The sequence below is a fragment of the Oncorhynchus kisutch genome, linkage group LG2, assembly GCF_002021735.2.
Source record: "Oncorhynchus kisutch isolate 150728-3 linkage group LG2, Okis_V2, whole genome shotgun sequence".
In the NCBI taxonomy this organism is placed as follows: Eukaryota; Metazoa; Chordata; class Actinopteri; order Salmoniformes; family Salmonidae; genus Oncorhynchus; species Oncorhynchus kisutch.
Genome location: NC_034175.2, coordinates 44,511,228 through 44,526,884, shown reverse-complemented (window position 1 = coordinate 44,526,884; position 15,657 = coordinate 44,511,228). Strand labels below are relative to the sequence as shown.

Below are 15,657 nucleotides of genomic sequence, written 5' to 3'. Positions count from 1 at the left end.
ATGGCTTGGTTTTTGCTCTGACATGCACTTCTTCTTCTTCTTCTTCTTCTTCTTCTTCTATGATATCATGGCAATCCACAAACAAATGTTTAAAGTGCATGCCGCCACCTACTGTGCTGGAATGTACGATCAGTCATGATCTGCCCAATTCTGTACTACCATGAAAATACAATTCAAAACCAAATACATCCCTACTAACGCCTACCACACGCTCCCTTCTCCCCCCAAAAAACCCTCTCCAACCCCATTACACTTTATATCATGCTGAAACATTCCACCCTTAAGATTGTTCAGCATGTCAAAACTATTTCCACAGTAACCTATGTTACCCCCAATATTTACTTTGCTGTATCCACAATAACCTTCAACCTGGCATTTCTGCCTTCCACAACCTGAGTCGTATTGATAACCTTACCAATAAAAAATATGAAGTCCATGCTAGGACCATCAGAAGCACCAGCCCTGACAGTAGGTCCACTTACTACAGGTACATCCATGTAAGCCCCATCAGTCTGCACTGTAGTTCTACCACTCTGTTTTACAGCCTCTGCATATGATACATCATGACTGATCCTATCTCTCTGAGCTTCTCTAGCCACTCTCTGCACCTGGCATCTACCAAATGCTGTACTGTGTCCTCCCCCACAATTACAACACTTAACCTTCACATTACTTCCACATTCACTGTAATCACATTCCCCTCCACACTTGGCACATCTTTTCTTTCCTTTCCTTTACACTGAACAGCTACATGTCTCATTCTTAGGCATTTAAAACACAGTAGTGCATATGAGACAAATTCTCAAACATTGAAACTAAGGAATCCTATCTGTACTTTCCTGGCAAGACTTTCTCAAACCTCAGCATCACTGACAAGCTTTCACTCATTTGACCCTCTTTCCTACTGATCAACCCTTTGGCCTCAATCACTCTGCCTCCCTTCACATTTTCTTCAATATCATCTGTGGACATAGATATTGGGACCACAGTGAGGACTCCCCTCAACCTAGCATAAGCACCAGGCTTTTAATCTTCTTCCCATTAAGATTTTCCATTTGCAGAATCTTCCCTTGCTGAGCCTGGCTACCACAAAATATTAGCAATCTACCATTTCCAATTAACCCGGGATAGTTTAACTTCACCTATCTCTTTCTTTACGGCATTAGTTACTTGGATAGAGTGTAATTGAGGCCCTATGGTCTCAAACGCTATGACATCTTTCCACTCAGACACATTATTGCTCTTACTTCCTACCTTGAATCTCTATTTGCTTTATACACTAGACGCTCCACTGCTTACAGTATCACAATCTCTCTTCTTCCTATGTCTTTCCACTACAGACCATTCAGATCCTTGAACCTCATCCTCCCGCTCCATATCATCAGAGCGGTCACCCATATTGGTCGCACTCCAGCACAGCTGTTGCTTCTCTCTTTTCGTCCACACTATTCGCCACCATCTCTCTCTGATGTGCACTGTCAACTGTGGGACCTTATATAGACAGGTGTGTGCCTTTCCAAATCATGTCCAATCAATTGAATTTACTATAGGTGGACTCCAATCAAGTTGCAGAAACATCTCAAGGATGATCAATGGAAACAGGATGCACCTGAGCTACATTTCGAGTTTCGTAGCAAAGGGTCTGAATACTTATGTAAATAAGGTATTTCTGTTTTACATTTTTAATACATTTGCAAAAAAAATCTGAAAAGCTTTTTTCGCTTTGTCATTATGGGGTATTGTGTGTAGATTCATAAGGAGAAACATTAATTTGATCAATTTTAGAATAAGGCTGTAACGTAACAAAATGTGGAAAAAGGGAAGGGGTCTGAATACTTTCTGAATGCACTGTATACACTGACTTTGAGAAGGAATTGTGTGATGATTAGCTTAGCAATTGCGTGATGCAGCATGACAACGTGAACGCGATTGGTCGACAGTCTTCTTGGTGGGGCATTATACAGCACGTTCCTTCATTCATTGGATTCCTATCTGCTTTCTATAATATCTCTGGCAATGGTAACATGCAATGCTCCTTGGACTAAAGAGGCAGACAAATAGTAAAAATATGCTAGATTCTCCGTAAAAATTACATATTTGTCGAGGTAGGAATATCACAAAAATATTGTCAACGTCTCATTCGAGAGAAGACATCCTCCCAATATCACGTTTAGGGAAGAACCAGATGCAGAAAGTGTTGAGGTAACAAAAGTTTATTACTTAGAACTGGGATGCAGGCAAAATGACAGGTCAAGGGTAGGCAGAGGTCAGTAATCCAGATCAGAGTCCAAAAGGTACAGAACAGCAGGCAGTCTCAGGGTCAGGGCAGGCAGTGGTCAATAATCCAGTGTGGTGTGGCAAGGTACAGGACGGCAGGCAGACTCAGAGCAGGCAGAATGGTCAAAACCTGGAAAACTAGAAAACAGGAACTAGAAACAGACAGGAGCAAGAGGCAAAATGCTGGTAGGCTTGACGAACAAACAATCTGGCAACAGACAAACTGAGAACACAGGTATAAATACACTGGGGATAATGGGGAATATGAGATAATATCAGTCAGTTAGAGGAGGCTGGTGGGAGGAACTATAGGAGGAATGGCTCATTATAATGTCTGTAATGGAATTAATGGAATGGTATCAAACACATTAAACATACGGAAACCACATGTTTGACTCCATTCCATGGATTTCATTCCAGACTTTACAATGAGTCCGTTCTATCGTTCCTCCCAACAGCATCCTCTGCAGTCAAGTTAGTATGACCCTCATGAATTATGAAGTATTCATGTGTTTCTAAAAATTACATTGTTTAAAAATTCACAAAGAATTACGTTAGCTGATGAAGATGATCTCATAGAACAAAACGTATAATATATCCTAAGCCGGTGTTTACCATAGACCTTATTTTCCGGCGTGTAACCAAAAACCCTATAAAAACGTCATTCATTTCCACATAGGCTTTGTCCAAAAAAACATGGCTGAGTTCGTGCCTACAAAAAGACGCCATTACTATTTATTTCTTTTGGAATCTTGCCATTGTGTGGTACATTATGTCACTTCTTCCTCAACTCCATCTAGGGCTTGAACGCAAAACAGCGGTGTTCGTCATGATGATAGTGATGACGCAGATGTGTGACTGACCAATAAGGGACTAACGTTTTAAGCTACATATTTTTTCAGGGAAGGAAAAAGACTTGCTTGCATTTGTTACATTAGGCTACCGGCGTGGAGACAGCTCAAGGTGAACGAAACTTTTAAGGAATATAGATACATTGAACAGGTAAGAAGGAGTAAATACATTTGACTAGTTACTGTCGTCAGTATTTCTTTTATTGTGAACATTTCTTCCGAAGTAAAAAAAAGAAGCAAAGTTTGTCTGATTTCTGATTGTAACGTTAGTTATGCGCTGATTAAACGTGCGGCGGTTACGTTACAAGCTTGTTCGCCAGTTAACGTGTCTAAAGTCAACACAACTGAATATCTTAGAACAACTGAAACAAGCCATGGCTGTGAAGAAACATATCAGCCAACATGTGTAGTCCGTGTTCGTCTTTTGAGTGAACAAGTTAGTTAAGGTAGCTTGCTAGGTAAGTTACGTTAGCCGTTTTGTAACTTGGCTAGTTAGTTAGCTAACGTTAACTAATAGTAGCAAGAGAAGCTAACGTGTCCACCTCAACGACCTATCGTTAATAATGACGCCCTCTTATTTGGCTAAATAGCTAGTTATAACCTAGCTAAGTTACACAACGTTACACCCAAATGCCGGCACGTTGTCACTCCACTACTCCCAGCTAGTATTACATAGTACTGCATTGGTTGTGCAACTGTCTAACGCCTCTAGTGGCGAGTTAATATTCTGCAGGGCAAATTATGAAACGTTATTACAATGTGGGATCCTTACGATGTACTCAGGCTAAACCCCAACCTTTACATTTTAGTGATTTAGTAGACGCTCTTATCCAGAGCGACTTACAGGAGTGTTTAGTGCCTTGCTCAAGGGCACATCGACATTTTCAACTATTCGGCTCTGAGATTCTAATCAGCAACCTTCCTCTTACTGGCCCAAAGCTCTTTACAGCTTTGCCGAAACATCACTCTTACCATGGTTACACTTTGGTTTTTCAGTCTGAAAGAAGTCTGCCTAAAAAAAGATAAAGGAGTCTCTACAAGCCAGAATGTTGAATAAAATGTGTGCTCTCTACCGATTGTCTGCTTTTGGCGGTAGGTGGGGATTGGGTATCCCCAGTGATTACTGTCATTTTATATGTAATTTTTTTATTTTGGTGTGCCGTCGGAAGAGTCTTATCACTTAAATCCCGAGGCCCGCTGACTGCGTGGGACAATGTTCGGTTAGGTTTGGCCATATTGTGCCAAGTGTTGCGTGCGTAAAACCGATATATATATACCTCATCTTACTGAAGGTTGGGTTGACAACGCTTCCCTGTAGATATTTTGTCTTAGATTACCTCTGACAGGGCCAAACTCAGCGGACAACAGGTAAAGCAACTTGAAATGAAGCCTGTTCGGGAAGCTTACATGTTAGATGAGACTTAAGTATTTCACTCGGATTCTGAAAGTTTCTTAACAGTTAGGCTACTATACCTGCCGCCCCACCTTAATCCCTACCTGTACCTAACCCTTAACCAGGCTAGAATATCAACTTCAATAGGGTGACGTCAGAGTTGGGAAGTCCCAGGCAGACCCTTTAGACTTTTCCAGTTATAAAATTCCAGTCAGCACGTTGAACCACCTGAACAAATAATCTCCCTTGTCAGCAACGTGTCATGGGAAATGGTGGAGACCTCCCTCCATTTCTGTATTTTTGTGTACTACTACAGAGATGGTCGTCTTCTGTTTTTATAGTTACCTCTTTTGTATTTTGTCCAATAGGAAGCATGGGTGATATTGCTAAGGGAAAGAAGGCATTTGTCCAGAAGTGTGCCCAGTGTCATACTGTTGAAAATGGAGGAAAGCACAAGGTCGGTCCAAACCTCTGGGGTCTGTTTGGACGCAAGACTGGACAAGCTGAAGGCTATTCCTACACAGATGCCAACAAATCCAAAGGTCTGAGATTCTCTCACCATCTTACAGGAAATTAAATGGTGAATCTGACAGTAACATATTGCATTCTCATTCTAACTTGTGCTTTTCACATGTGATTTCAGGCATTGTCTGGGAAACCGATACCCTCATGACGTACTTGGAGAACCCCAAGAAATACATTCCTGGAACAAAGATGATATTTGCTGGCATCAAGAAGAAGGGCGAGCGTGCAGATCTTATAGCATATTTGAAGTCGGCAACTTCGTAGACCACTTTCTACGCTTTGTTCAATGTATAGACTTCCCTTTCTGTATCTTATATAAATATCATCAACTGTTCAGCGGAGAAGGGGAGTGGCTCTTTCAAGAAGCTAAGACTAATTCTTAGCATTTTAACAATTTATTTGAATAGCCTGCTTGACATACCTGCTGGGACTCAATGGTGTTTGCATGATCAGTTGCCATATTTCACAGCTGTACCTCCATTTAGATGGTGTAATTTATATCCCTTGGTCTAACAGGCTCTAGTATGTATACATAAATTATTGATCCATAGACTGTAAGTATTCCATAATTTATTGGGTCAAAGCTGTGTAATATTTGTTTCACAAAAAGTTTCAACTAATTGTATCGGTAGTGGTTTTAATACTTGCTAATGCAAATGCTCAATCAGATTTGGAATAGTCTCTAATTTCAAAGCGTTGTCTTGAAAGTAACGTCTACTACAGACCATGGTAATGTCTTATGTAGCCAATACCTCATGATCTGGTTCTATTTGAGTTAATTGAATAAATTACATGCTAAACAATTATCCCAATTTTTGATTTATTTGATCTGTTCTGGTTCAAGTATCAGGATGGCAACACTACCTCACTCTGCAACCAAGGTGCATGAATTGAGCAAAAACCCTGATTTAAGGCCCGAAATGCATCTTGAGTTCAGTGACCTAACGTTGCAGGTGTAAAAGACACTTGAGCGGAGTTACCAAATGAGGTTTTCAGGGAATTGGCCGCACAGCCTGAGATCCGGTACAAGTAGTAGACCGGTTTTAATCAGCAGTTGTGATATTAACGGCAGGAGCAAACAATATAAGGCCCCTTTAAGTTTATTTTTGTATATATCAAAATGGCAGAGTTTGAAGGACACTTCAATAAACTTGTCTCACCATTACGGTATGTGAGACTAAGACCTGAAAATATGGTCTCAGGCTCCTTATGGAGGGTGTGATGCAGTAGTGGTGACTCCGGAGGGACGCAGATATCAAATTGAGCTCCGTACTGCATCGCTGTGCGCCTCCCAAATTTTGTAACAATGCGGAGGGCTCTGTGTAGCTCCGCATTGACATGATTGGTTGACGGGAGGTCCTGTATAAGCACAAGCTCACTTCCTTGACAACAGCTTTACTCAAAGTACGAATGCCCTGACTTCTGAGGAGGCAGTATCACCCTAAATGCTGCACTGACAAATCAGATGTCAGATTGACCATGCAGCACCTTTAAGTGCCCATTAGCGTTTCTCAATCCTCTGTCTGTGGGTTGTTACATGGGAGGTCAACCCTAAATTTAGTGGTGAAACCTACTCCTGGAGTACAGCATTTTGTTCCACTCCTGCACTAACACCTGATTCTACTAATCAGCTGTGTTGTGATTTGACCTTAACATTAACACAGAAGTGTGAATAGGATGAATGAGGGCTAATGGTGCTTTCAAGACAACTGGGAACTCGAGGAAAAAACTAGGTCAAATGTCAGTGAACTCCAAGTTGGAAAGTCAGCTCTAGAAAGTTTCCGACTTGGAATTTTGAGTTGGATGATCACGTTTTCCCAATCGGAGATGTTTTTTTTCAAGATCCCAGTTGTTGTGATGCTCGGAAGTCAGAGATTTCCAAGTTCCCAGTTTTGAACACAGAATAAAGGAGGCCTCTAGTGGCCAAAATACATTTTTAGCATTGGCAGCACCATTGAGGGCTTCCCAAGGGGCCAGGGGTCATTAGAAGCACTTTTTAAATTGCTCCTACAGTTTTTCTTTGGTACTGCAGTTTAACTGTCCCAGAAAGAACATTTCCATACAAGTCAGATTTGAAAATTCCCAGTACGACACTTTAGTCATCACCTTTGCACACAAAACATCCCATTTTTTTTACATCACTCACAGCCAAAGATATTAACATTTTATGTTTATCCAGTGTCTGCCATGTTGTTGGAGGTGATGACGTCGTCGATGCACCCTGTGTAGACTGAGTGCTAGTGTGCATGTGATGTTGGTCGGTATAAACTAGATGCAACCTGGATATATAGACGGTCCATGAATCGACAGTTTAAAACAACTGTCGGACATCTTGGACGAAGTCGCCAGTTCTTTTTTGGAAATTATTTTTTACCCATCAATATTTGTAATAAAATATAAACATTTGTAAAACTAACAGTGAAATACAACTCAGACTCATCCTCTGGCCAAACTCTTCCACCATTGGCTGATCCCTCCTGGTGACCCTGTTGGAGTCATGTCCAACCGGGTCATCAGGAGCGATCAGCCAATTGTGAAGAATAAAACTGACTACTTCAGGATTGGAGATAGCCTCAATGGTGCTGCCCATGCTGTCACAGATGCTATAATGGCACATATACAAAGATGAGTCCTTTATCTATTTCTATGGTGCAAACGTAAAAGACCATTGATCGTATTCCACAGTGTGGAGTACAGCTCCCTCTAGAGGAGAATGCAGTTACACATCACAGAAATGTTGTAACAGGTGAAACAAGAGATATGGTCCTGGATGGAAACATAATGAGATCAAGGAATTGGTGTTGTGGATAGCCATAAACACAAATGTAAAGTGAACATTTGTGCACTGCACAGCTTAATTATAGTAAAAGAACAACAACAAGAAAAGTGCGTGTGTGTATGCATGAGTGCGTGTGTTCTGGAACGTGACAGCGTAAATTTCCACTAGAGGCCACTGTTATCACACTTCCGACATGATGCGATTAAGGCTCTTGTTTAATTTTTTTTTTGCATATTCAGAAATAAATATATGTTTTATTGTCACATAGACACGGGTTATATTAAGGCCTAACTAAATTCAATAATTAATAGTTTATTTTAAACAATCATGTAATTACTCATTATAAACTCTAAAATGAAATAGAATTGGAAAAAGTTGGAAACACTGCTCTAAATATTTCTGTACATAATAGATTTGGTAGAGCTCCGAAGTCGAGCTTCGGTAGCAGCTCCATATTGTCCTTTCAAGACAACTGGGGAAAAAACGAGGTCAAATCGTGACGTTAGCGATCTTCAGGTCGGAAAGTCCGCGCTCTAGAAAGATGCCCGAGTTTCCGAATTGAATGAATGTTCGAAACAATTTTTCTCAATCGGAGCTCGCTGACAGTTATCTTGAATCCACGGAAATCGGAGATTTCCGAGTTCCCAGTTGTTTTGAACGCGGCAATAGCCAACGTCATTTGCGCACTCTCCACTCCGGTGATGCACGGCCAGTGCGCGGCAGCAGTTGCTCTCTGAATAAAGAACAGTCGAAGTCCGTGAGTCTTTTTGCATCCTGTCTTTCATCCATGAGAGGTGGCTTTTATTAATTGCAATTGAGAGTTAATATGTTATTGAAGGTGAGGTGGTATATTCCTCATAATTTCTCCATCATATTTTGTACTGAAAGCAACAAGATATGTAGCCTAGACCTCAAAGATAGTTTCGTTATGAATGGATTAAGGGAAGTCGTGTTACAGAAGTGTCTAGGTTTCTTTATTTTTTGATACTCTGTCAAATATTATAAATGAAAATTTATTGTGCAATTTTATGGATTTGGTTCAGCCAGGACCATCAACACAACCGACATGGCAGTGTCCAATATGGTATTCTCTGACGTGGAAAGTTTTCTGGATACGCATCCTGAGTTGTTTGAGGACTATCTAAACAGAAAAGGGAAACATAGTATGGTGGAGAAATGGCTCAAGAATCACCAGGCAAGCAAAACTTCAGTAAGTACAACCGCAGTCGCCGAGTCGGAGAAAACAAGCGTCAGCGCCTGTAAAGACAGTTGGGCGAGCTGCAAAGGTGATGGGGGCCCGCATAGACGAGCATCGCAGAAGGAACTGCGGAAAACTTTCGCCAGGTCCAAAGCAATGAATTGCAACAGGACATATGATGAGCAAGTCAACTACAGGGCTCAGGAGCCACTGACAAGTATGAGGAGGAGAGCTCTGCTGAGAAAAGCCAGCTCGTTGCCTCCAACCACTGCCCACATCCTGAGCGCGCTCCTGGAGTCGCGAGTGAACATACCTCAGTATCCATCCACAGCTGTCGATTTCAAATATTACCTTAAAGAACACAACGAACGAGAGTTTTTCCTGGAATTGGTAAAAGACATATCTAACGACTTGGATTTAACTAGCCTCAGCTACAAAATCCTTGTGTTTGTGTGTATAATGGTCGATGCAGACCGCTGTTCCTTATTCTTAGTGGAAGGCTCAGCAAATAAGAAGACATTGGTATCCAAATTCTTTGATGTTCATGCAGGTATCACAGTTTTACCCTCCATGAGCAACTCGGATGAAGTTCAGGTTCCTTGGGGAAAGGGAATCATTGGATATGTTGCTGAGCATGGAGAGACAGTCAATATCCCAGATGCCTATCAGGTGTGTGTGGTTGTGTGGTTGTGTGTGTGTATGCCTGTGTGTGTGAGAGAGAGAGAGAGAGAGAGAGAGAGAGAGAGCACTCCCACCTTTGTGTTTGTTTGTCTGTGTGCAACAGATGAGATCATGTGGCACATCAACACACAGCTTTGCATTTGCATCAGAATAATAATTGATTAATTTGCATCCTTCCCTCATCTATCACCATACACACAAGCCTATGATGACCGATGACTCTTGATTAATCAACAGAAAAATTGATCTCACCACATGAAGTAAAGAAAGCCTACTGAAATTAAATGGAATTGAGAAGTGCATGTTTATACTTCAGTGGTGATGTGATGTTTCACCAGCCACCAGGGATGATGTGGACTATTGCCAAGCTGACTCCCCAGTGGCCCCAGGACCTAACGCTGATCTTATTTGAAGTAGTCTTGATCAATTGATTTACAATCCGGTCTGCAGGCATTGAATACACAACTCATGCATATACATTCCTGAAGTTAGTGTGGTAGTGCCAAGCCAAACTATATTGCTTTCCATCGCACTTGAAGATTTGCTAATCAAACACAAAACGATATTAATGGTATAGTCAGGCAGGGTGCTTAGGTTGACATATCCATTCATGGTTGAAGACCATTTTTTCCCACAGTATTTTTGCATGCAACACAATGTCATCACTCCACAATGAGTTAGGGCCTGATCACGGGATCTCACAGGAAGTGATGTGCCTTATAACACTAATTTACTAATACTTGTCATGTGCGCTTATGTCCTTCCATCTTCCATGGATTGTAGGACCGTCGTTTCAGTGATGAGATTGACAAGCTGTCAGGATACAAGACCAAGTCCCTCCTCTGTATGCCCATTCACAACAGTGATGGGGAGATCATTGGAGTAGCCCAGGCCATCAACAAGAGTCCAGGAGGTGCTCTCTTCACTGAAGACGATGAGAAGGTAACTGCAATTTGACTGTTGTTATTTAATTTAATTTTCCAATCAAGAACAACATTCAAAACAGAAATTAGAAGACATTAGACAACAATATAACAAAGTGACAATAGCCTCCTTACAAGACAACTAACAGACAAAAAATAAATAAAATAAAAAATGATTAAGAAACATTATAAACTGGGTGGTTCAAGCCCTGAATGCTGATTGGTTGAAAGCCATTGTATATCAGACCGTATACCAGGGAATGGGCTCCCGAGTGGCGCAGCGGTCTAAGGCACTGCATCTCAGTGCAAGAGGCGTCACTACAGTCCCTGGTTCGAATCCAGGCTGTATCACATCCGGCCGTGATTGGGAGTCCCATAGGGCGGCGCACAACTGGCCCAGTGTCGTCCGGGTTTGGCCAGGGTAGGACTTCATTGTAAATAAGAATTTGTTCTTAACTGACTTGCCTAGTTAAATAAAGGTTAAATAATAAATAAATATGACAAAACGTTTATTTTTACTGTTCTAGTTACATTGGTAACCAGTTTATAACAGCAATTAGGTACCTAAGGGGTTTGTGGTATATGGCCAATATACCACGGCTAAGTTCTGTATCCAGGCACTCCGCGTTGCGTTGTGTTGAAGAACAGCCCTTATCCGTGGTATATTGGCCATATACCACACCTCCTCGGGTCTTAATGCTTAATTAGATCATATGGTCACCTGAAGTAGGCTACATATTGTACATTGAGTGTGCAAAATTACCTGTGGATTAGATGGAAACAATGTGATGCTAGGGGAGATTCTCCATAAAATCAATAAAGGGTTGCCAAATTCTGTAAAATGTCTCTGACTTCCTCAACCAGTAAGTCATTTTCTCCAGTGGGATACAACTACTTCAGATTTCCATTTCAAGGCAATACATTTTTTTGCAGTTTGATTGTTTGATAGGTAATACTTTATAACATGTTATACCTCTGTAGTGACACTGTTATTACACTAGTAACAACACGCAACTATTTCATTACCATCGAAACAACTCAAAATATTCAATTTTGAGCGACGTTAACAGGAGTGTTAGACGAATGCCAATAGCATGTGCTGAATTTCTCAGCGTAGGTCTCTGTTTCTCCCCTTTCATCTGTCGCACGTTCCAGCCTTCAATTGTCCCCTCGTTCTGAGAGAGTCCACACATGTAATGGTCCCGACATGTCAGATATAGACGTCTGTTTTACCTCATGTGTAAAAAGGCATGCCTCCATCGTCTCTGGAACAGCCCACATCCTTTTTTTTTTTTTTATAGGATCCCAGAAACAATGAAGTCACTGAGGCAGAACACAGAGTGATATGTGGACCGTATTATGAAGGCCACTTATAGAGACCATTGACGATTTCTCGTCTGAGAATCACATGAAATGGATAGAAAGAAATACACGAAATTCATCTAAGTCATTCTTAATTAAGCTGCTCTCATTCCGTTGGTAACGACTAAATGAGAGATAAAGCCAGGGGGAAGATATACCATTATTATGAGTTTACAAAATACTGACCTGTGCATTTCAGGCAAAGATAAGAGTGTTATAGTCCAAATCGAGGGTTCACATCGGTTAGGTAACATTATCATTGTCCTGTATTAGAGCACAAGTGGCAAATGTTTTTCAGGGATACGGTCTATAGCTGTGGGGTTTGCAAGGCTTGCAAAGGTGCAGGGGAAGTGGTGTCTCTCTTATGGCTGTCTGTCCACGTTGTAAAGCAGTGGAGACTGATTGGTCGTGTACTTTATAATTACCTAAGCATTCATGTCTGCGAGCAAAACTAATTGGCTTTCCCCATCATTTATCTTTCTAACAATGAACCCCCAGAAATGGGGGCTGAACCTGCCATGCTTCTACTCAAAGGTAGAAACACTGTCTTTCATCATCTTGGACCGCCGTAAGACACATTTATGGAAGTTGTTTATAAATAGAAGACACCCAGTTTGTAGTGTTTATTGACTCTGTCACAGTGAAGTAATCCAAATACCAATTACATTCAGTGTAGAATTGAAACGTTCACAGAGACGCTTGCAACTACCCTGTCTTCTAGTACTAGATGACATTTACAATGGAATTATAAGAAACTTTGACTCCTTGCCACCACATTAATAGGTATGTATTAGCCAAAGTGACTAAACACTGGGGTTGTACAGTAGTAAGCTGTTAGTGGATACACACAAGGGTTAGTGAGTTTTACTGACATTGTCTTCCATTCTGAATTGACTCCCGCTGTACGCAGATGAGCTGAGTTGACATTTGCACCCAAGACAAAGACACAATCGTCTCTGCGCGAAGGGGAAAACATAATAAGGTAGATCCAGCGAGGTAGGAAGGATGCTGGCGTCTCACATTGAGCTTCCTGATGGGATCTGCGGATTTCTAATGAGCTGTTATTTGGCACAGTTATTCATTTAGCTCGCTAGCCAGTCTCAGCTAGAGGCATAACGAGTCTGCACTGGCGCTCGGTACTTACGCACTTCAAACCCTTCCACGGCCAGGCAGAGGCAGGCAGCCCTGTGACGTGGCTCGCAGTTGTGCAGGGTAGATTTCCAAGGCACATGTTGTCTTCCTTCATCAGTGCATCTCTTAGCCTTGCATTCTTCCGAAAAACAACAACTGCATAAAGCTAAACGCAGAGGACTCTTTGAAAATAAAAATGAAACCCTTTTGGATATGTTATGGTAGGTAGAATGCGCTTATTAAAGGTTTAGAGTTGTCCCACTGTGTATAATGGGTAGAGGGACTAACACAGGGACTAACACAGTTTCTTCACTGTGTTTTCAGCACGTTTCACATTGCATTAGCATCACGCCAATGCGCTGGATGGTTACAACTGAATTAGTAATGAAAACCTATGTTGGCATTTGAGGACGGCAGAAGCTGCATGCTACAATGCAGTAATGCTTTAATTGAAAGACCTTGTAGAATTACATTTATGAAGTGCACCCTTTCAAACAGACTGTCCATTTTTGCTGCAAATGTTAAATTTTGTGTAGACCCCCCCCCACCTCCCAATCTGTTGTTGTAAATAAGTGCTTATCACCAACACACTGCACGCTCATTTAATATATTACCGTAGCTAAACATATTTTATGTCTTTGTTCTCAAATGCCACGCTCTGTAAATTGTGTTATGTTGATACCCTACAGGATTAGAGTACTTTGGGAAGCTTGGATAATTTATGCATAATTGTATTTCCTCATTATCTTTATTGGATAAATACACCGATAGACTTTCTCAGACGCAAATAACTTGACCCCATGGTGCAGTGTCTGGTCCTTGAATTATTATTTAGTTTTGCATGATACTATACTATAATATTACTGTTTGAACACTGCTAGATTGCGCTCCCCTGTCTGTCGAAAAGTGTGTTGTCTGTATACCTGTTTATACACCTGTCAAGGTGACTGAGCTGCAACAACTGAAATGGTATTGGCAGCCAAACAACGCCTGTTCCCACATTCTCAAGTTTTTGGCATGGCTCTGCCACATTCCCTGTCCAATTGAGTTACTGTAATACTGTAACATCCACTTTCGCTCAATTTCACCACTGTACATTTGTAGAGAAGGATGAGGGAACACCATGTCTCATTGGAGCCAAGTTCCCGTCTGAAACCTTCCAAAATGAAGATTTGAAAAACTGAAATAAATACAATCCTGGACTGAGGTTACCAGCATTGTCTCTTTCTCTCTTTCTGGAGGGAAAGACCAATATGTATGGCTGATGATTAGACATTTTCAATTTGGTATTCAAGTACAATTAACTATAATCACACCTCACACATTGCTGTAATAGACTCCCGGACGGTATGATAACTGAGATTAAGTGAGGCGATAATAAGACAGTAAATCAGACAATAAAGTCCTATATTGCTGACCAATACAGCTGATAGTTTACCATGGGTTCAATGCTGATCACGTTGGAGTGGCAGCCTTATTATGTCTATGTACCACAGTGGGGAGGGTGTACATTGTTGGGGGCTGAGCTGCATGCCTGTACGGTCACCACACAACTTCTCCTCTCCTGCCCCCTGCCCCCTGCCCTGGCTAAAGGAAATGTAAATTAAAGACCCCAATGAAATGATTGAGGCTGTCTGGTAACCGTGGCATCAGTCTTACCAGGATATTGCTAGTGTTAAGGCGTTGAGACATGGCCTACTAGAATGATGCTGAGACATTTGTTTATTTCTTTACCTGTATCCCCATTAGCTTTTCTAGAAGCAGTAGCTACTCTTCCTGGGGTCCACAAAAAAAACACAAAACACAACAAGTAACGAAACACTGATACACGAGGACAGACACACAAATTGAAAAATTGGAGATGGAAGGGAGTTCCATGAGATCATGGCTCTGTATAAAACTGTGCGTCGCCGTGAATTTGTTTTGAACTTGGGGACTGTGAAGAGACCCCTGGTGGCCTGTCATGTACTGTATGTATGGGTGTCTGAAGAGACCCCTGGTGGCCTGTCATGTACTGTATGTATGGGTGTCTGAGATGAATGTTATTTGATTATGCAGACAATCTGGATTTTTCGTCACAGTATTATTTCTCATAGAAACTTGGAGAAGCAGTTACTCTCTCGTCAACCCTCAACCAGGAAAGACTGGCAGGCATGTTGTTGATGTTAGTTCTGTATATGCAGTTAAGGGCAAGGTGTGCTGCTCTGTTCTGAGCCAAACACTAATCAAGATGGGACAAGACCAGAGCCCGAACAACTAGTACATTTGGTTTTTGTGTCAAAAACACAGAACATCCTTTTCTAACAGACATACCCCTCCCCATCTTCACAACAACTTTGTCAATATGACTTGCCCATGATAATTGACCATCCAATGTCATACGTAGGAGTTTATCTTCCTCAACTTGCACATTCAGCATGATGTGGCAGAGGTCCCTGATGATCTTCTTGGCCTGCCTGCGACACCTGGTGTTGTAGGTGTCCTGGAGGCCTGGCAGTGTGCACATAATGGTACATTGGGAGGAGGTGATGTGGCTT

General features: G+C 41.6%; 2 protein-coding genes across 2 annotated transcripts in view; both read left to right on the top strand.

Moving 5' to 3' along the window:
- The first annotated feature begins 3,016 nt into the window (after positions 1 to 3,016).
- On the top strand, positions 3,017 to 5,852 carry LOC109866923 (cytochrome c). Its single transcript, XM_020455836.2, has 3 exons — positions 3,017 to 3,279; positions 4,890 to 5,063; positions 5,165 to 5,852. The coding sequence occupies exons 2-3, from the start codon at positions 4,895 to 4,897 to the stop codon at positions 5,308 to 5,310; spliced, it is 315 nt and encodes a 104-aa protein (XP_020311425.1). The 5' UTR covers positions 3,017 to 3,279; positions 4,890 to 4,894; the 3' UTR covers positions 5,311 to 5,852.
- A 2,355-nt stretch (positions 5,853 to 8,207) lies between these two features.
- LOC109866912 (phosphodiesterase 11a) overlaps positions 8,208 to 15,657 on the top strand; it is a 52,942-nt gene continuing 45,492 nt past the window's right edge. The window contains exons 1-2 of the mRNA XM_020455826.2: positions 8,208 to 9,692; positions 10,488 to 10,646. Of these exons, the coding sequence (XP_020311415.1) occupies positions 8,892 to 9,692; positions 10,488 to 10,646 (960 nt within the window). The 5' untranslated portion in view covers positions 8,208 to 8,891. The remainder of the gene's footprint in view (positions 9,693 to 10,487; positions 10,647 to 15,657) is intronic.